Genomic DNA, 22,067 nt, shown 5'->3' with positions numbered 1-22,067 from the left:
AAGTTCTGTGATGAGATGGGAATTAAGCTGATCCGATCATCTCCATACTATGCTCAAGCCAACGGGCAAGCTGAAGCGTCCAATCAGAGCCTGATCAAGCTGATTAAGAGGAAAATTGACGAGAACCCTAGGGTTTGGCATGAAACATTGTCAGAAGCTTTGTGGGCCTATCGCATGTCATGCCATGGAGCTATAAAAACTTCGCCATACCAGCTCGTCTATGGGCAGGAAGCCGTATTGCCTTGGGAAATTACGGCTGGATCGAGACGTGTCACGTTTCAGAATGACCTGACAGCTGAAGAATATGCAGCTCTGATGAGTGATACTATTGAGGATGCAACGGAACTTAGACTTTGGTCATTGGAGAAGATTAAAGAGAACAAAGCCAGGGTAGCTCGTGCATACAATAAGAAGGTGAGACCAAAGGAGTTCCAAGTTGGTGATCTAGTATGGGAAGCAGTGTTGCCATTAGGAACCAAGGATAAAGCATATGGCAAATGGTCTCCTAATTGGCACGGTCCATACAAAGTCGTCCAGGTTTTGAAGGGTAATGCATACATGCTGGAGCAGCTGGACGGCGCCAAGTTCCCAGCAGCTGTCAATGGTCAGCACCTCAAGAAATATTTCCCAAGCATGTGGGATGATGGACAGTGAAACATGGGGGCCGATTCAGAAAATCGGCCAGTAAAATTTTTTTTATATACAAATCACAGCCGATGCGCAGACATCGACTTGAGAAATATGGATACCAGTACAGCCGATGCATGGTCATCGACTTTAGAATAATGAAAAAGCCGATGCATTGCCATCGACTCTAGACAGAACAAGCTCAATTGAGCAGGTTAACAGATCAGTTTCGAGCCAGAGTTCATGGCATTTGAGATGATTCTCTCGTTGGATTTGCTGAATCTATGCGTTGGAAATTTGAGGATGGCGTGGACGCGGATGAGATCTGTTTGACCGTGTGAATAGGCATTTGTTTGGCCTCAAGTTGTGTTTATGGTACGAGCCGATGCTCTGCCATCGGCTCTTTGTGCAGCAACTTCGTTTGACGATCGGCAAAATTGGCAAGAAAGCAAAATTAATAGAGGAATATTTTCTTCATTAATAAAGGAGAATTCTTACAAGGAAAGAGCCGATTGCTCAAGGGAGGAAGAGCAAAAGAAGGTCTATTGACCAATATGCTACTACTACTAGACCTATACTAGTAGACCCTACTCTACGGGCCGTTGCTGCCCTCGTCGTCGGAGCTCTCGTCGGCGCTGCTGCCGGCGAGCTCCTCGTCGCTGCTCCCATAGCCCTCTATGGGAGCCTCCTCCTCCTCGTCGTCGTCATCGTCGTCGTCATCATCCGATCCGGCGCGGAAGCGCTTCGCCGGCGGGTAGTCCTCGAGGGAGTCGTCGTCGTCTTCTTCTTCCTCCTCCTCGGAGGAAGTGTAGCCGTCCCACGAGAACGAGTCGTCCTCGCTCGTCGCTTCCAGCTCCCCATCGGCGAGGAACCGAAGGTCGTCGTCGCCGCTGGTCAAGGACTTGTCGTCCTCGGACCAGACGTAGGGCTCGTGGTCCTCCTTGTCCCACTCCGATGCGGCGAGGATGTCGTGCGCCGCCAGCGAGCCCCACTCCGGCGTCGGCTCACGAGATGAGGAAGAATCGGAGAAGACTGACGAGGTGGAGGAGGACGAAGAGGAGAAGGACTGGGAGGAAAGATCCGACGAGGCGGAGGAGGAAGAAGAGGAAGACATGGCTATGGGAGATGGGGAATTTTTTGGGTGCCGATGGCCAGAACAGAGCAAGGGGATGAAGAGGCGAACTGTTCGGCGCGGTTAAATAAAAGGGGATATAGTGGAGATTCAATGCCACAGCAGTTTCCGAGGAAGTGGTGCCCAAAGGAAAAAAAAAATAACGGTCAAATCACGCGGAGAAGTTGAGAAGGCGAGGCATCATGATGAAGGATACTGCGACGGTTTTGCTCTGCCACGACATGACCCGACGAAGAAAAAGCAGAGTGATTTTGGAATTATCAATTCCAAAACCAGGGGGGCATGTGTTATCACCAGAATTTGACCGGATCAGAGGTGGGCCGCGATCAAAATTGGGCTTGAAGAATATACATGGAAGAAATACGTGAACCGGCCTTGTACACGAAGTTTGGGTAGTTTGCCCTTGTATCTGTAAATATAGTAGGATACGTGTCGGTTAGTTAGAGTTTGGCTCGTGCACGGTTGGGATTATTCCCACGTTAGAAAGTCTGCGGACTATAAATATGTATCTAGGGTTATCGAGAAAAATAACAATCACGTTCATCACAAACCAATCTAGGCGCATCGCCAACCCCTTTGTTTCGAGGGTTTCTTCCGGGTAAGCATCATGTTGCCTAGATCGCATCTTGCGATCTAGGCAATACAAGTTTATTCGTTTATCATGCGTTGCTCGTGCTGAAGCCTTGTTGATGGCGAGCAACGTAGTTATCATAGATGTGTTAGGGTTAGCATTGTTTCACCACGATACATGCTTTCGTCCATGCAACCCTTAGACGTCTAGCCGCCCTTACACCTATTTTAGGTGTAAGGGCGGCACCTTGCTTGATCATTATTTAGTAGATCCGATCCGTTATGATTGCTCCTTGTTCTTCAAGGATTAGTTTAATATCTGCATAGTTAGGCCTTGCAAACGGGTTGAAGGATCCAGTGGCACGTAGGGTGTAGTTTGCTAACCGTAGATAAGATGTTCCGGGGATCAACTTCATGTTGGTTTTTAGGCCTTGTCTAGGGTTGGTTTATTATCACCGTGCGTGGCTGCCAGGCTCAATCACGCGTAGGATGTTCCGATTATGCGGTGAAAATCCTAAATCGTCGTAGGTCGTTTTAGCTATATATCGATCAAGCAGGACCACCATGTGATCGTAGACCTCATACGAACCATGGGTGGATCGGCTCCTTGAGCCGATTCACAGGACAACCTGAGAGTCGATCGAGGCTCGTATTTAATGTTTACGTGTATGCCATGCAGGAAACTAAGCGAAGCAAATCCATCACCTTCCTGATCAGGTATAGATCAGGTGGCACGCCCTTGCACCAGCATCGGGACGTGCGTACCAGAGGCTTTGCGGGCCGTCGCTCGAGGGACCAGGGCCAGCCGCAGCTCTGAGTTGTTCCCGGCTCTACGTGTTGCCCGTCGCTACTCGCCGGTGGGTTTCTGACGCCAACAATAATATAGTAGTTATGTCTATCTTTTTGGCCTTTCTGATCTTTATATAAACTATCTACACTATTGCAATAAAAACAGCAGCTCTCCTCTCCTGCTATCATTCTAAAAAAAAAATATAAACGTGTGTCCGTTGGTTTGATCGCCAATTTCTTAAAATAAAAGTCTGCTGCCTCTACAAGTGATGAACAGTGTAATATATTATCTTCTTTCTAACAATAGGCATAATTTCTTATTAAGAATATCCTTTTTCAAAACATAGTATAACGTATACACTCACAAACCAGCATGTACACTCACCCTTATGAACGCACATACGCACACCCTACTCCTATGAGCACCTCCGAGGGACTGAGTATCCAATAAGATAGATAATCACGCAACAATCTAGAAACCTCTATAAAGATACATTGTAGGAAAAGTAGGCTTCTTACATCTTTCATACAACTTAACATTTAACAATCCAATATAAACGTGGACACATATAAGTATATCGAAGCCATAAAAAATAAATGGGGGAAATTATTTGGTTTGATAGGCCCAAATTTTGTGGGATTAAATTTAGTGGAACATTTTTATTCAATATATAAGTTGGCTTTTAAGAAAATATTCACATAAATTTATGAAAATATGATTTCAATTTATTGCAAGTGTATTTCTAATTGGAAAGAATGGCAACTAGGAGTAAGCTGTCAATAATAAATATAAGAATTACAAATTATGTTTCATGATTTACCTATTTTGTGGAACTATTTTCTAAACAACTATTGTAAAGTTGATATAATGAAAAAGGAATAAGATGTAACAAAATACTATGTTTACTTTTTTAGCAATATAAGAATTTAATATTACTTCAACCCTTGGTTGAGCGGACTGCTAGACATTTGTTAGCATGAATTTTATTTATAAATTTATTTGGGCATAAGATGAGAGAAGCCATTTACAACAGAGATTATGGTCTTCATTAGACGACTACTATAAAGTTGTGCCCATCAATTGATCAAAATCCAATTAAGGGTACGATTGGAAGGCATAAATGGGAATGCTCCTGCGGTCATTCCACACTGAAAGCCAAGGACCATCGTTAGGATTAGAATGCATAAAAGGAAACACTACCACGTTAAAAATCTATGCCAGGATATATGTTGACTCTAGTATATTAAATGTCCAAGCACTTCTACCCTTTGTGGAGCATGTTGTAACGTAGAAAGACATACCACTAGGATCAAAACTGGAGCTTGTGAGCATTGTAGGACCGAGCATGTGGCCCCGACATCGCAATTCGGAGTGTAGGGACACGGCACCTGAAAGTATAAGCAACCATGATGACATCGCTAGGGGCAGTGGCAGACCTACAGGGTATGCACCGCCGACATCAGGGAGACATCAGGGGAGCCACCGACACCTGCCATTCCTAGATGCGCCGCCTAAGGAACCCGATCTCCCGCGCGAGAGGAACCCCCACCTCCAGCTGACACCGAGCTCTCCCGATCTGCGAGAATATTCAAATATTCTTGAAATTTGAATTTAAATTTTGTTTGCAAATCTTGTTGGTATTTTTCCGGTAAGCATGAAAATAATTAAAACGGTGGCCAAAACCTTATATAGGATAGATAGCAGCGCCTATGATGGCGAACAAATTTCCCGACATTTAAGTGATTCCATTGTTACAATGTTGATCTAATCAACTGGGTATCCAAGACAACTCAATGTTATCCCTTATAGTCACAGGATGTCTTGTTTCAGGACTAGCAGAATACGACTCCCATGTTATGATCCATGGCGCATGCGGGAACCCGCGGACGATTGCCATGGCTAGGTCGTGCGGCAGGAAGTGGTGGTCCCACTTGTCATCGGCGAGGTCGAACTCGCAGACCGCCGGCGTCTGCGCGAGCATCTAGTGGATGATGCCGCTGCAAGCCTGATAGCTCTGGAAGAAGGGGTGCGGGTCGTAGATGTAGAACACCTGGTCGAACCTCCGGGGCTGTTCCTGGCACCACCCTCGGACGACTCCCCACCACGTGCACCAAGTACGTCAGGACAGGACCAGGTCGCCGTGCAGGCGCACGGAGCAGGGGTGGGCGGTCGCCGGGTCTCGCCGAACTGTAGTTGGTTCGACCCTGAGTCTCGGCAGTCGGCACTCGGCCGCGACCGCCGCCAGCGGCGGCAATGGCATCTTCCTCAACGGCGCCATATGTCGATCCGGCGGCCGAACAGACAGACTCGCTAATTCCTTGCCGGATATTGAGATTAAATAGGAATTGGATCAAAAACCGTAGGCGTGTGCAATCGATCCTAACCCAAGTATGATTCGGATTGCGTGGAAAGAACGCACAACATGTACCCTTTGGCAAGGCGATGATTCCTTCCATGAATATTTCCGGTCGATCTTGACCGTCTCACAAGTATAATTCCTAATAGAGTAGAATTCGGATTTCCGTGTGCAGTGCCTACAAAAGACGCACAGCCCGCGCAGATGCGTGCATACCATAGGGCATAACCAACAGGTGTTCCTCGCCTTGATCCCAGCTTAAAGGTACGTACACTCGTAGGAGGTGCGCCATGGCAGCAGCAGCAGCAGAAGCAAGTTCATCGTCACGTGCGGCAGCGACGGAGACCCGCATCCGCGGCTTGGGCAAGGTCACCGAGATGAAAAAGATGGACGACCAGCTCTCCCCGTGTTCCGTGCGCCTCTACGGCCCCATATTCATCACCCGCGAGTCTCTCAAGATCGGCCACAAGACATCAACAAAGGTGCAGGATGACCCGCCCTACCACTTCCACGTATTCAACTGCCAGATGAAGGTCAAAGACCCTTCGCTCTTCCGGAGCTACGTGGCCTGCCGCGACCTCATCCACAGGATTCTCGCCGAGGGGCCGGAAACAGGCAAGTGCGACCTCGCCGCCGACAACTGGGAGAACTACACGATACACGAGTTGGCCACGACCATCGTCGACAAGGTTCGCCAGGACACCCAGGACGCGTGGGGCGTCGTCCCGGCCTATGCATTCAAGATCCTGATCGGCCTCAAGGTCCGGTTGATCTACAGCGAGCCCAAGGCGCTGCTACTCGCGTGCAAGGACAAGACCGTGCCTGCCAGGGTGCCGGCACGAAGGAGGAAGCGCCGCCGTGAGCCCGCCGGCGACCTCTGTGTCATCTGTTTGTTGGAATTCTCGAGGACCGTAGAGGAGGAGACCGCCAGCCTACCGTGCTCGCACGCTTTCCACAGCCGGTGCATCGGGCCGTGGTTCCACCGCGTCTCCACGTGCCCGGTTTGCCGGCGTGACGCTGCCAACAACACTGTTCGGCACGATACCGTCGTCGAGACTGCCGAGGGCAATGATGACGGGCCTCCAGTTCAGGTCGACAGTTTTATCCAGCACGACGCCGTTGTCGATGAACGGGTCTTGGAGACCAGCGATGGCAATGATGATCGGACTTCAGTTCATCAGATCGGCAGGCCGGTGCGTGCTCGAAGACAACCAGCGCGTCTGGCGGACACGGTCTTGGATTAGTTAGCTGTCCTAATAAGCCACGCTGGCTTGTTGCGGCCTGCCGGGGAACTTGATTTGTAATCTGAATAGAACATGAACTCTGAACACACGGCGAGTTGGTCGAGGGAGGGGGTGAAACGGCCACCATATCGTCAATACATCCCATGAAGATCGCCGGCGTTGTTAGGGTTTCTTGTACCTGTTTTCAGTATATGCTCCTCAGGGTTTTTTAGTTGTGTTCAGCATATGCTGCTCACAATTGGAGGGGCTTTGATTTTGTCCAATCGGTAGTCAAATCAAAGTTTTTAATAGCCGGCTATAGTTTAGTTATAGACCGGCTATAGCCTTTCGAGACCTCCCGCTGTGGCTATGCCAATTATAGGCTAAATGAGAAAAAACCACTATATGTAGCCTTTCGAGACCTCCCGCTGTGGCTATGCCAATTATAGGCTAAATGAGAAAAAACCAGTATATGTAGCCTCTATTTAGCCTCTAATTTAGCCGCTAAATCTACTGCATTTTGAATTTCTCTTCTATTCTCTTTATCTTTTTTTTTCTGAATTTGCGTTTAATATAATTAGATAAAACTTGTGAGTTGAATAATTGAATAGTTGTTTGCCTTGAATTGAATAGTTGAATAATTTGTATCACAAATCGTGTTTGAGTCATAGTTTTTCTCTTCTTTTGGTAAGATATGACTGAAATAATTTAAATTTTTGAAAAAAGGTCAAATGGAATAGCCCGCTATAACCCGGCTATAGCCTTTTATAGCCTCCAGAAAAAATCATGGCTAAATGAGATAGCCGACTATTTTAAACTATGATCCAAACACGAGCAGGTTATTGTGAAATTATATTCTTCAGCTTTCATGAAAATTTAGGAGTTTAGATATGAGTATAGCTAGCCATTTACTTACTTAACTTTAATATAATAACATATAATGCTCCTTCAACGTCTCACTTTCATTTCTAGAAGTCTTTGGATCACTGAGCAACTATCAACAAACTGAATAAGTGTACATCCTCAAATAGTACATCTTCAGGAACTTTCTGTTGTAAGAAGCAAATTCAGATACTTGTTTTTTATTGAACGCATGCTGTAGTACCAAAATGTGAAGAAAGGGAAGAAGATAGAAGATAGAGTCAGTGGACAATTCAAAAGGAGCCCAAACAATAAGACCGATTTAGAGAGTTTACCTAGTAACGTTAGGGAGTTCTTCAGTTTGCTAAATCAGCGACGTCGCCCATTTTTAGATAACAGGCATCCAAGTGCCCAGCTTTAAATTAATAAAGCCACAGTCGGCCAGAGTTGATACATGAATGCTGAAAAACAGCTTGCAAGACCACAAAACAGCACAAGCACAAGAATAGGAAAACAAAAGCACAGCTTGTCGAAGTCGAAGTCCTCCAGGCAGAGACACTAGGGAGTAGGCAATGCAGCGTCGAAGGAGCTTCAGGATGCCTTGAGGAAGAACCAACATGTCTGCAGGTTAGGGAAGAGGCAGAACCATCCTTGTCCGACGCTGAAGAGGGACCCTTCCCTCTCGTCCTGGCTCGAAGGACGCCGCACCGTCGGGTGCCGGATGCGCTCACCCAGAGCTGGGGAAGGTACTGCCCACACCCAAGGCAGAAACCAGGGCTATCTCGCCCAAGCCAACACACCAAAAAGACCATGAATTACCACCTCCAAGGAGTGTAAGCCGGAGTCGCGGACGTTGATGAAGCACCGGGACACCAACGAGGACGACGAGGGCGAGCAGGAACCGACAGCGGCGCTGAAGCTCAGTCCCTCCACACCCGCGAGCAGTACTATCGCCGGGGAGGGGAACCCTTTCCCCTCCCACCCAGGATCGAGGGCGCCGACCCCGCCGGCGAACAGCAGCACAAGGCGGCGCAGAGAGCACCCCCACAGGGAGACAACCACGTACGGACCCGTCAACTTGCCGAAGCTGGCACCACTTGGAACACCACCACCAGCCACCTACCCACCTTCAAAGCCCGCAACCGGCAACTTGCGTTCCCCAGGCAACGCCTCCAAGGAGGAAGCGACGCCCATGGCGCCGCCACTGCCCAATCCGAAGGATTTTGGGTTTCACCCGGGAACAAGGGCCGGGGTGGGGAGATCAGGGCCTCAACGGTGCTTCAAGAGGGAGTGCGGCGCCCGAGAGCATCGCCACCGCCGTGGTCAGGCTAGCCGACCAGGGATTTCTCCCGATCCTGAACTCCCAACACCAGCACCCCACCGCCACCAGAGCCAGCACCCCAGGGACACCAGCGACCGGATCTGGGCGGGGGAGAGAGCAAAAGGGGGAAAATGAGGCTGACCTTCAGATCTGACGAGGAGAACGCCGGAGCAGCCTCCACGCCACGACCGCCACCCTCCGTCACCTAGCTGCTCCTGTAGCCGAGGACGACGACAAGCATTCACGGACGCCACTAGCCGACCTAGTCGACACCGCCTCACCGCCCGAGGCCGCCGCCTCGGCTTCCGAAAGCCCCCCACCAGAGCAGTAGGGCGACGAATCCTCGCCGCCACCTTCACCGGAGACGCCCGGGCTTTGCCCAGCAACCTCCTCGGGTAGCGGCGAGGCGAGGGGAGGGTGGGGGAGGGGGCTGGCGGCGGAAACCCTAGGTCGCCCCCCGAGTCGTCCTGGAGCGGACGACGCGAGGGCCAAAACGTTCTAATCCATCAATCAACGGCGTCGCCCGTAGGTGTACTTCAGAAATGCTACTGTATAACATTTTTTTCCCTTTAGTGAACAAACGCCAAAATTATTCAGAGCCATAACGGTACACAAGCACAATCATCATCAGAGTTCAGTACCACTAGTATGCATCCCACGCAAGCCGCAAGAGAGCTACAGACAATTTTTACTTCTGCATTGACTTGGCAAGGAGCGCGAGTCTTTCCTTCATTCCAGCGTAGAAGGCCATGATCTGCTCCCTGCTCGGCAAGCACGCCTTTACTGCCTCATGGGAGGTGTACTCCCCGCGCCACCGGCACAGGGCAGGGAACTCCTCCTCGCCGATCACGCTCCTTTCCACTCCGGCGAGCTCCTCCAGCACCGTGACCCACGCGAGCCCGCTGGCGGCGATGTCGAGGTACCCGATCTCGTCGCCTCCGAAGAACCTCCTCCCCTCCAGACGCGCCTCCATCAGCGCCAGGTTCCCCTTCGTCTCCGCCACCAACCCCCTCCGAGCCTCGCCGTCCGGCGTCCACAGCGCCTTGAACAGCGTCCTCGAGCACCTGTCCACGGCGAACTGCGCCCAGAACCGGGCGGCGGCGCGGGCGAGCGGGTCGGAAGGGAGAAGGGGCGGGCCCTCGAAGGCCTCGTCGACGTACTCCACGAGGACGAGCGACTCCGCGACGGCGCGGTCACCGTGGAGGAGCAGCGGCACCTTCTTGTGGACCGGGTTGTGCCGGAGCAGCAGCTCGCTCTTGTTGCACAGGTCCTCCTGGATGAACTCGTAGGCCACTCCTTTCAGCCGCAGCGCCGCCTCCGCGCGGTGCGTGAACGGGCTACCGAAGGAGCCCAGCAGCTTCACCGGCTCGCTCCACTTCTACTCCGGTGCTCCTCCCTGAAAAAAATATGGGCGCGTAAAATACAATAACGATGGAGATCTTCCCATAGATATTCGTAAGAGGGCTCACGATCGCAATTTTGAGTGTAGGTTCACCGTCCGTATAACCATGTACAGGCTCGTATGGTCCGTGTTGTGTTGTACCTCGTTTTATACGTATCTACGGTCACGTGCGGGTGCCGAAATAGAAAAATGCTATAAAGATCTTGCTCATGTGACCTCTTCTTTTTCCTTGCGCGACGTATACATACCGTATCAATATAGACAGGTATACATGGGCTAGATATGAATTTCGGCGGATCCAACATAGAAAAAAAAATCAACTATGACCCTTCAAGTTTGTTTAGGGGGGAGCACCGGAGTAGCCCTCGGCTCGCTCATCTTCGCTTCCCTCTTTCGTTCTCGTTTCAGCGAGCGAGCTCACCTGGAATAATGGCGGGTGTTTGTGTTTATAAACTTACAAGGAGATGAGAGCACATGTCATATACGTATATATGCTAGATTTCTTAGCTTGGTAAACACTCAAACTTCTTATCTTTACTATTAGTTTGTAATAGGTGGTGTCCGTAGGTAAATAAACCGGAACAATATTTGGTACGTCAAAAAAAAACCTACAACCGAGCAGCTTTCGTGCGTGAGAAAAAACAGTATCGAGCAGCCTTTGTGCACTTCGTTCCGAGAAAAACCGGTAATGTTCGCATCAAACTCTTCTGATTCGTACGGAAGAATCACCGCATCCAGCCTTAGTAGGTCCCGTTCTGAAAGGAAAACTTGGCATCCTCTTTACTATTAGTTTGTAATAGGTGGTGTCCGTAGGTAAATAAACCGGAACAATATTTGGTACGTCAAAAAAAAACCTACAACCGAGCAGCTTTCGTGCGTGAGAAAAAACAGTATCGAGCAGCCTTTGTGCACTTCGTTCCGAGAAAAACCGGTAATGTTCGCATCAAACTCTTCTGATTCGTACGGAAGAATCACCGCATCCAGCCTTAGTAGGTCCCGTTCTGAAAGGAAAACTTGGCATCCACGTATACGACTAGGAATCCATGTCTTGATGATTTTTCGTATGTGGCTTGCGAACCTGAGCGTACTATTAGTTTGTAATAGGTGGTGTCCGTAGATAAATAAACCGGAATAATATTTGGTACGTCAAAAAAAACCATACAACCGAGCAGCTTTCGTGCGTGAGAAAAAACAGTATCGAGCAGCCTTTGTGCACTTCGTTCCGAGAAAAACCGGTAATGTTGGCATCAAACTCTTCTGATTCGTAGAAGAATCACCGCATCCAGCCTTAGTAGGCCCCGTTCTGAAAGGAAAACTTGGCATCCACGTATACGACTAGGAATCCATGTCTTGATGATTTTTCGTATGTGGCTTGCGAAGCTTATTCAATCGATCCTGAGCGAGAATTTGATGGATCCAGACAAATTATTCTGACTAGACCGACTCCTTCTCTTATTTCCTGACTGGTTGCCCCAAACTTACGATTGAAATTAAGGGTTCTCAGATATCAGAGCGATTCCAAGCCGCCGCCGGTCATCTCTGTCAAGCAACAGCAATACCTTGCGTTGTGGATTTTCGAAAGATCTTGCCATTGGCCTGCTCACGCCGGCATGGAGTCCGATGCGTGCCGCCCATGTACTCTCATGCAACCAGGACTACCCACACTTAGACCATGCGCCATGGCCACAGATGTGGCACGAGATTTGCTCCCCCATGTTGTTAGATGTATATATCTGTATATTGTAGTTTCCCCATATGTTAGGGGGCTTTCTGCATATGTGCACCTGTACATGTACTATATATTGTGGTATTTGACCCCCTGGTAATACAACAAGCATATTGCCCTAACATGGTATCAGAGCAAAAGTTGATCCTCTAAATTCCCCTGCTGACGCGGCCGACGTTGCTTGTTTCGTCACCGTCCGTCCCGATCTGCTGCTTCCTCCGCTCGATCCCGAGACCGCCCTGATCTGCTGCTTCGATTCCGTCCCCGGCGCCCGATTCCTGCGTCGCCTCTGCTGCTTCCGCCCGCCCGCGTGAGACCGCCGGCGCCCGATTCCTGCGCCGCCCGATTCTGTCCCCGGCGCCCGATTCCTGCGCCGCCTCTGCAGCTTCGGCCCGCCCGCGTGAGGCCGCTCCCTGGCCCGCCCGTGCGAGGCCGCCTCAGCTGCTTGAGGCGCGTGAGATCTCCATCTTGAGGCGCGTGAGATCTCCCTGCCATCGCTTCCTGCTAAATTTTCCCAGTGCGTCTGCCGGCCGATCTCCTTGCGCGTGAGATTGGTTCGATCTCTTTGCGTGTGGCCGTGAGTTGACTTCTTCCGCTGAAAAAAAAAGCAAAAGGAAAAAAAAAACAAAAAAAAAGCAAAAAAAAAAAAACACTGTCGTCGGCTGTTGTTACCCGATGTCTTCTTCCGCTGATCCCGCCTTATCTTTGGGCCTCCCTTCGGTACTTGGTATTTATCCGCTGCCTCCGTGTATGACGGCTAGCCGTTCTTCGTCGCCGTTTGCGGCCTCTTCACGCGACCCTGCCCGCGCTTCACCGACTTTTGCGGCCTCTTCATGCGGCTCTGCCCGCGCTTCGCCGACTTCGTCTATGTCGGCCCACCGCTCTACATCGACTTTTGCGGCCTCTTCCCGCGGTTATGGTCGCGCTTCGTCGACTCCGTCTATGTCGGCCTGCCGCTCTACATCGACTTTTGCGGCCTCTTCCCGCGGTTATGGCCGCGCTTCGTCGACTCCGTCTACGTCAGCCTGCCGCTCTACATCGACTTTCGCGGCCTCTTCACGTGGTTATGACCGCGCTTTGCCGACTTTGTCTTCATCGGCGTGTTGCTCTCCGTCGCCCCCTTTGGTGGCCTCTGTGCGTGTGGGTGATAGCTCCTCGTCGGCACTTGATTATACGTCGACCTCTCGAGTCGCGCCCCTCTCTGCGCATGAGATAGCGCAGCTTCACCGCCTGCTTGATGCTTGGGATTCCAGTTTACGCCAGCAGCCTCGCGGTCCGAGTCTCCGCCCTCGTCCTCATTGCACCTACTGTGCCAAGGTTGGCCACACTTCCTCCACCTGTTGGACGCGGGATCCCAGTTTACGTCAGCAGTTCCAGGACCGTCAGCAGGCTGGCTCTTCAGGATCTTCTGCAGTTGCCCTCTCTGATCAGGACATTCTCAGGGGTCTTCGTGGTCTGCTCGCTACTACACACTCTTCCTCATCGGGCGCTGCGGGTTCTGTGACTGGCTCTTCTGGCACTGCGCGACCACCAGTTTCTACACAGTCAGGTACGTCCCCGTGGTATCTGGGTTCTGGAGCTTCCTTTCATATGACCTCTGAGTCTTCTATTCTGTCTGCTCTTCGGTCTCTTATTTCTCCTGTCCGTGTTGTCACGGCTGATGGTACATCTATTCCTGTTTCTAGTATAGGCACCCTTTCTACTCCCTCTTTCTCTGTCCCTGATGTTTCTCATGTTCCTCGCCTTCAGATGAACCTTTTCTCTGCTAGCCAGCTCACCGATTCTGGTTGTCGCGTCATTCTTGACGCTGAGTCTTGTGCGGTTCAGGATCGTCTCACACAGGCCCTGGTTGGAGCTGGCCCTCGTAGCCGTAAGTCTCCGGGGCTTTGGGAGTTAGACTGGCTTCGTGTTCCTTCCGCTGCCACTCCATCTGCCAGTTCTCCTCCAGTTGTTGCCTCTGTCACCGGCTCTTTTCAGCAGTGGCATCATCGTCTTGGTCACCTTTGTGACTCTCGCCTGTCGTCTTTGGTTCATCGTGGCCTTCTGGGGTCTGTCTCTGAAGATGGGTCGTTACACTGTCAGGGCTGTAGGTTAGGCAAACAGATTCAGCTTCCTTATCCTACTAGTGTGTCTGTCTCTCAGTGACCGTTCGATTTAGTCCATTCAGATGTTTGGGGTCCGGCTCCCTTCGCTTCGAAAGGGGGCCATCGATACTATATCTTATTCATTGATGATTTTTCACGGTACACCTGGGTGTTTTTCATGCACTCTCGCAGTGAGGTGCTTTCTATTTATCAGCGTTTTGCGGCCATGGTCCGCACTCAGTATTCCTCACCCATTCGCGTGTTCCGTGCTGATTCTGCTGGTGAGTATATCTCCCAGCACCTTCGTGGTGTCCTTGCTGAGGAGGGCACCCTCGCTCAGTTTTCTTGTCCCGGCGTGCATGCTCAAAATGGCGTCGCCGAGCGTAAGCATCGTCATCTTCTTGAGACCACCCGTGCTATGATGATTGCTTCTTCTCTTCCGCCACATTTCTGGGCTGAGGCTGTTGCTACGTCGGCCCACCTCATTAACATTCAGCCTTCCGCTGCTCTACAGGGTGGCATTCCTCTCGAGCGTCTCTCTGGTGTTTCTCCAGACTACTCTACTCTCCGTTCATTTGGTTGCGTCTGCTATGTCCTTCTGCCTCCTCGCGAACGCACCAAACTGACCGCTCAGTCTGTTGAGTGTGTTTTTCTCGGATACAGTGATGAGCATAAGGGCTATCGCTGTTGGGACCCCGTTGGTCGTCGGATGCGCATCTCTCGTGATGTCACGTTTGATGAGACGCGTCCCTTCTATCCTCGCCCCACCTCGGGTACTTACCCGGTGGATGATATCTCTTTTCTTCTTTTTCCGGATGCACCCCCTGCTGTCCCTCCTCCCCTCCCTCCTACTTCTGATGTGTCCCCTTCGGCGCCATCCTCTCGTTCGTCTAGTCCACCTAGTACTCCTCGTTCTCCGGCTTCGGCTCCTTCCGATGATGTCCCTTCTTCCTCTTCTTCTGATGACTTGTCTTCTGCAGATGAGCTTCCCCCTTCACGGCCTGTTCGTCAGCGTCGTGCTCCAGCTCGTTACTCTCCTAGTCAGTATGGTCTCTCTGTCGTTTCCGAGCCGACTTCTTATCCGGATGCCGAGCGTCATCCTGAATGGCAGCTTGCCATGGCTGAGGAGATCGCTGCGCTTGAGCGCACTGGCACTTGGGATCTTGTTTCTCCTCCTTCTGGTGTTCGTCCCATCACGTGTAAGTGGGTCTATAAAATTAAGACTCGCTCTGATGGATCTCTTGAGCGCTATAAAGCGCGTCTTGTGGCTCGTGGTTTTCAGCAGGAGCACGGTCGTGACTATGATGAGACTTTTGCCCCTGTGGCGCATACGACTACTGTGCGTACCTTCTTGCTGTTGCTTCTGTTCGCCGCTGGTCTGTCTCCCAGCTTGATGTTCAGAATGATTTTCTTAATGGCGAGTTGAGTGAGGAGGTTTACATGCAGCCTCCTCCTGGGTATTCTGTTCCCGATGGGATGGTTTGTCGTCTTCGACGTTCTCTCTATGGTCTCAAACAGGCCCCTCGTGCCTAGTTTGAGCGCTTCGCCTCTGTGGTGACTGCTGCTGGTTTCTCTCCTAGTCTTCATGATCCAGCACTTTTCGTTCACACTTCTCCTCGTGGACGTACTCTTCTTCTTCTCTATGTTGATGATATGATCATTACTGGTGATGATCCTGAGTATATTGCCTTCGTCAAGGCTCGTCTTCGTGATCAGTTTCTTATGACTGATCTTGGTCCTCTTCGCTATTTTCTTGGCATTGAGGTTTCCTCCACTTCCGATGGTTTTTCTATCTCTCAGGAAAAGTACATTCAGGATCTTCTTGCTCGTGCTGCTCTTGGGGATGAGTGCACAGTCGATACTCCTATGGAGCTTAATGTTAAGCTTCGTTCGACTGATGGTGATCCTCTTCCTGATCCCACCCGTTATCGCCATCTTTTTGGGTGTCTTGTTTATCTTGCTGTCACTCATCCTGATATTTCTTATCCTGTTCATATTCTGAGTCAGTTTGTCTCATCTCCTACCACTGTTCACTATAGTCATCTCCTCTGTGTTCTTCGTTATCTTCGTGGCACGATCACTCGTCGCCTTTTCTTTCCCCGTTCCAGCTCTCTCCAGCTCCAGTGCTATTCGGAAGCTACGTGGGTGAGTGATCCTACGGATCGTCGTTCGCTTTCTGCTTACTGTGTGTTTCTTGGTGGTTCGCTTGTTGCTTGGAAGACGAAGAAACAGGACGCAGTTTCCCGTTCGAGTGTTGAGGCTGAGTTGCGGGCTATGGCTTTGTTGATTGCTGAGGTGACTTGGTTACGGTGGTTGCTTGCAGATTTTAGGGTCTCTGTTACGACACCCACTCCACTTTTGTCTGATAGTACAGGTGCTATCAGTATTGCACGTGATCCGGTCAAGCATGAGCTGACCAAGCATATCGGTGTTGATGCTTTTTACACACGTGCACAGGTACAGGATGATGTTGTTGCGGTTCATTATGTGCCTTCAGATTTGCAGTTGGCGGATTTCTTTACGAAGGCACAGACTCGAGCGCAGCATGATTTCTTACTCTCCAAACTCAGTGTTGTGGATCCACCATGAGTTTGCGGGGGGGTGTTAGATGTATATATCTGTATATTGTAGTTTCCCCATATGTTAGGGGGCTTTCTGCATATGTGCACCTGTACATGTACTATATATTGTGGTCTTTGACCCCCTGGTAATACAACAAGCATATTGCCCTAACACATGTCAGGGTCCGTGGCGGCGGCATTAGCTTCACGATTTCACCATGATCATCTCCGTTACTGGTGCTACCCCGCATGCCTCCGGTGTTCGGAATGTTACGGAATCCACTTACGGAATGACGTGTAGCAAATCAAAACAATTGCAGCCCCTTGAATCACGGGAGGAGATAAAATTTGCACCAACTAACACCTTCCACCTAACCCCGTAAGTTCATTTCCGTAGAAACAGCCCGTAGGTTCAGCATTTCCGTGTAAATATATGTCGCGGAAGTAGCAGTCAACAGTTTCCGGCGGATTAGCTCCAACAAACACACCTATATGCGCGGTACATGCATAGAATCTAAGAACGACGGGCGCCCTCTCCACAAGCTGTGAAGTTGAACCTAATTGGAGTTGAATGTAGCTTAGTGCCACGATGATGGATCCAAGGTGCATGTGGTCAGTCCTTGATACGTGAATTCGTTAATGGATTTGCCTGCTATCCAATTTCAGGACGTCCATTTGGGATTATTATCCGTTACTACCTTTTATTTTTATTTTACGCTGCATTTATTTTGATCCCACGCGTCAAGTCTGTGACTTTTATCATTCTTTTTTTAAACGACGGTCTTTACCTTATCCATTAATTAAGAAGAAAGTGCCGACTTTTTTAGAGGTAAACTGTGCGAAAACCGATACAACTCAATAGGGCCACGCATACCCATATCGACGACAGATCGAAGAACACAAAAGAACGCCAACCGCACGAACGCGCCCAACGGAAACCCGCTCAACCAAACTAGCAAAACCGACACCACTATCGAAGAGAAGAAACCGCGCCTGCTATGGGAAGAGCATACCCGGGATGCTTGACAATCGTCTGAAATGAAGCCCGGTACGCCGACGGCCAACGCCGAGAGACACCTCATCGCCCACACGACACAAGGTAAAACCCCTCAAGGTTCACAAAACACTTGAAGCCGCCGCTTGGACATGCCACTGCTCCACCACGCCCTGCAATCTAAACTGCAGTGTGGACCTATCTAGGTCATGAATTCATCGGCTATGCCATAAAGAGTTTCGTATTGGTTTAAATATAAATTGTGTTTACATCAACCGAAATAAGTTCATTCAATTTTGTTTGTTTAAATATTTCTTTGCACGATAGTGTGCATTATTAACCGTAGCAACGCACGGGCAATGTGCTAGTTATTGTATCTACTAGCAATGAATGGCGCGGCGGCACGCCGCGCCGTGTTGTAGCTAGTGGATGAAAATTGTTGTTTTTAGTCCAGAGCATGAAAATGATAGAGAAAAATCTGTGAAATGCGATGGACAATCAGAAAAATCTGTGAAATGCGATGGATATGTTAAAGGTGTTATATAGAAAGGAAAGCACGCTAACATACACATGCATGCTATTAGGGGTGAAAATGAATCAGATGCGGATCAGATATGCTATTTCCATATCCCTTTTTATGTTTTTAAAACAAATTTATATGCATATAAGAATGTCGATAAATACAAATTTGGAGTGGATGTTACTCGAATATGAATGCGGATCCAATGTTTTCTCATTTCGGAACACATACGAATATAAGAAAATAATAAACTCATGTCTTATAATGAGGGAACTACAAAATGGTAGAGATATAAATATATCAATATAATACATAGTAGTTTCAAGTTCAATCACATAAAAGAAAGAACATTTGACCAATTTATTTGTTTCTCTAGATTAGGTAGTTGGCGTATTAGGGTGAATTACTAAAACTGGCTAACATAATCCTATTCGGATGCGGATATGTCCATTTGGATACATCCATTTTTCATATCCACATGTGCTTCTAAAGTTAATACCATATTTGTATTTGTTTTTGTTGGATTCAGATTTTTACCACATGCATTTCCATGGACGTTCGGATTCAGATATTACTACTTCCATTTTCAGTTTTTCGAATACGAATATCTGATGATACAAATTATCCGCTACCAGTTTTGACCCCTACATGATATGTTACCATGAGAAAATATATCAACAACACATTCAGATTCAGTAGAACCATACACTGCAAACAAAATACTCTATTGAACATGTTAATTGTATCCATTTCATCTTTGCCATTTCCTTTCTTATACTTTTGCTCAGTTACAAACAGCCATCATACCAAAGTAGATCCCTTTTGATATGAGGCACTATAGGCTCCGAAAGATCTGGTTGTTACCTAGCATTTTCAAACTATGCATATCCCTATCATAAACCCGAACTTGCAAATACTAAAGCTTAGCAAGGTCTGATTGCTATCTGGAAAAACTAACTTAACCGAGGCATGTGAATTCTCCACTTCAGCACTCTATACGCACTAACGTCTGTCAACTATGATTGGACATGAATATCAGACACCACACCTGTGCCTACTGTGCTCGGGCCATTCACACCAATGTTGTAGCAAACAAGAAAAATGTCATTGTAGACAAGGACTAAGCCAAATCTATAGCAGGTCCTTCATATTTCTCATTGGATTCGGAAATTACAAACCTGAACTTACACTCTTGCACCAACAATATGGAACTTATATTATTGCATCAATGCATATTCAACATGCAATCTCCAATAAGATAATGATTTCATCAGCGACAATGACAACATCACAACACAAAGCTTACAGAGCCCATAATCTGGAGATGCAGCTTGATCAATTTCAAGGAGTGATACACAAATGAACCGTACCAGCAGTAGCTATGAATCATGTATTCATTATCAATACACTGGTAGAAAAACAGGCTTCCGGTGAGCCCCATAAGTCGCGAAGCTGCAGGAACCGCGACTAATGGTACCTTTAGTCGCGGTTCGGGAGGCGAACCGCGACCAAAGGCCTGGGCCCAGGGCGCTCGGTGGCCAGCCGGTGCACGTGGGGGGCTTTAGTCGCGGTTGGCCAGGCCAACCGCGACTAAAGGTGCCCGAAGGCCTTTAGTCGCGGTTGGCCAGGCCAACCGGGACTAAAGCCCCTCCCCTATATATACCCACCCAGCAGCCAACACTTAGCCATTTGGTGCCATTCTCTTCACAAACTTCACAAGTGGGTGTTAGGTTTGCTTTTGGTTCCTCTTATGCACATAAGGTGTTTGATGAAATGCCCCAAGAGCATGAAACAAACATGATATGAAGTGTTGGAGCCACACTTGAGCTTTCTCATTTATTTTTTCCTCCTCGATCGCGGTTAGCAACTTGAACCTTTGATGTGTCGTTGATAAAATGTGCATGTGTGTGTAGTTCATTGTTTAATTTATATTGTTTGTAGCTAGTTAGTTTAACAAATGCATGATGGTTAATTATATATTTTATATTATAATAATGCAGATGAATCGACAATGGATGTACGGTAACAAACTCTCCGGCGAGTTCGGTGCGGGTTTGAAAGATTTCCTCGTAGTGGCTAATGCGAACAAGCGGGGGTTTTGTTATCTGTCCATGTGTTAAGCTGTAAGAATCGGATGGGTTACTGTTCCTCAAGAGATGTTCACATGCACCTGCTTCGGCACGGTTTCATGCCAAGCTATAATTGTTGGACCAAGCATGGAGAAAGAGGGGTTATAATGGAAGAAGATGAAGAAGGGGATGATTTCATCGATGAAAGCTATCTTGCTCATTTCGGTGATACTTTCATGGAGGATGCTGAAGGTGAAGGGGAAGGTGAAGGGGAAGGTGAAGAAGAGGCACGTGATGATCCCGTTGATGATCTTGGTCGGACCATTGCTGATGCACGGAGACGCTGCGAAACTGAAAAAGAGAGGGAGAATTTGGATCGCATGTTAGAGGATCACAGGGAAGGCGCTGTACCGGATGCGATGATGGTCTGAAAAAGCTGGGCTGCACACTGGATTTGCCGAGATGGAAGGCACAGGCAGGTGTAGCTGACTCGGCATTTGAAAACTTGCTGAAAATGTTGAAGAATATGTTTCCAAAGAATAACGAGTTGCCCGCTTGATCTGTACGAAGCAAAGAAGGTTATGCTGCCCTCTAGGTTTAGAGGTTCTGAAGATACATGCATGCATCAACGATCGCATCCTCTACCGCGGTGAATACGAGAATTTGAATGAATGCCCGGTATGCACTTTGCATTGCGTTATAAGATCGAGGCGATGACCCTGGTGACGATGTTGAGGGCCGAGAAACCCGTGACGAGGGTTCCCGCCAAGGTGATGTGGTATGCTCCTATAATACCACGGTTGAAACGTCTGTTCAGGAACAAAGAGCATGCCAAGTTGTTGCGATGGCACAAAGAGGACCGTAAGTCGGACGGGGAGTTGAGACACCCCGCAGATGGAACGCAATGGAGAAAGATCGACAGAGAGTTCAAAGATTTTGCAGGTGAGGCAAGGAACATAAGATTTGGTCAAAGTATGGATGGCATGAATCCTTTTGGCGACGAGCTCCAGCCATAGTACACAGCCCGTGACTCTATGCATCTACAACCTTCCTCCTTGGTTGTGCATGAAGCGGAAGTTCATTATGATGCCAGTGCTCATCCAAGGTCCGAAGCAACCCGGCAACGACATCGATGTGTACCTAAGGCCATTAGTTGATGAACTTTTACAGCTGTGGGGCAGACCTGGTGTCCGTGTGTGGGATGAGCACAAAGAAGAGGAATTTGACCTACGAGCGTTGCTTTTCGTAACCATCAACGATTGGCCTGCTCTTAGTAACCTTTTGGGACTGTCAAATAAGGGATACAATGCATGCACGCACTGCTTACATGAGACTGAAAGTGTACATTTGCCAAATTGTAAGAAGAACGTGTACCTTGGGCATCGTCGATTTCTTCCGAAAGGTCATCCGATGAAGAAAGAAAGGCAAGCATTACAACGGCAAGGCAGATCACCGGCCGAAGCTGCGGAACACACCTTGGTGCTGAGGTATTTGATATGGTCAAGGATTTGAAAGTCATCTTTGGAAAGGGTCTGGCGGACAATCGGTTCGAAGGGAGCTGACGGGCACGTAGCCATGTGGAAGAAGAAATCTATAATTCGGGAGCTAGAATATTGGAAAGTCCCTAGAAGTCCGCTCTGCAATCGACGTGATGCACGTTACGAAGAATATTTGCGTGAACATCCTAAGCTTCTTGGGCGTGTATGGGAAGTCAAATGATACAAAGGAAGCACGGCAGGACCAGCAAAGTTTGAAAGACCCTGATGACCGGCATCCAGAACGGTTTCGTGGTCGTGCCAGCTACGCTCTGACCAAAGAAGAGAAGGTCATC

The 22,067-nt window shown here is 48.9% G+C and overlaps 1 protein-coding gene across 1 annotated transcript; it reads right to left on the bottom strand.

The window, feature by feature from the left end:
* Positions 1–9,448: 9,448 nt before the first annotated feature.
* LOC127340326 (glutathione transferase GST 23-like) lies at positions 9,449–10,390 on the bottom strand. Its single transcript, XM_071827647.1, has 2 exons — positions 10,376–10,390; positions 9,449–10,258 (listed from the first exon to the last, which is right to left on the bottom strand). Exons 1-2 carry the CDS (start codon positions 10,388–10,390, stop codon positions 9,569–9,571), a joined length of 705 nt encoding a protein of 234 aa, XP_071683748.1. The 3' UTR covers positions 9,449–9,568.
* Between the last annotated feature and the right edge of the window lie 11,677 nt (positions 10,391–22,067).

Source organism: Lolium perenne, chromosome 3, assembly GCF_019359855.2.
Source record: "Lolium perenne isolate Kyuss_39 chromosome 3, Kyuss_2.0, whole genome shotgun sequence".
Lineage (NCBI taxonomy): Eukaryota > Viridiplantae > Streptophyta > Magnoliopsida > Poales > Poaceae > Lolium > Lolium perenne.
This window is presented reverse-complemented; position numbering and strand designations above follow the sequence as displayed.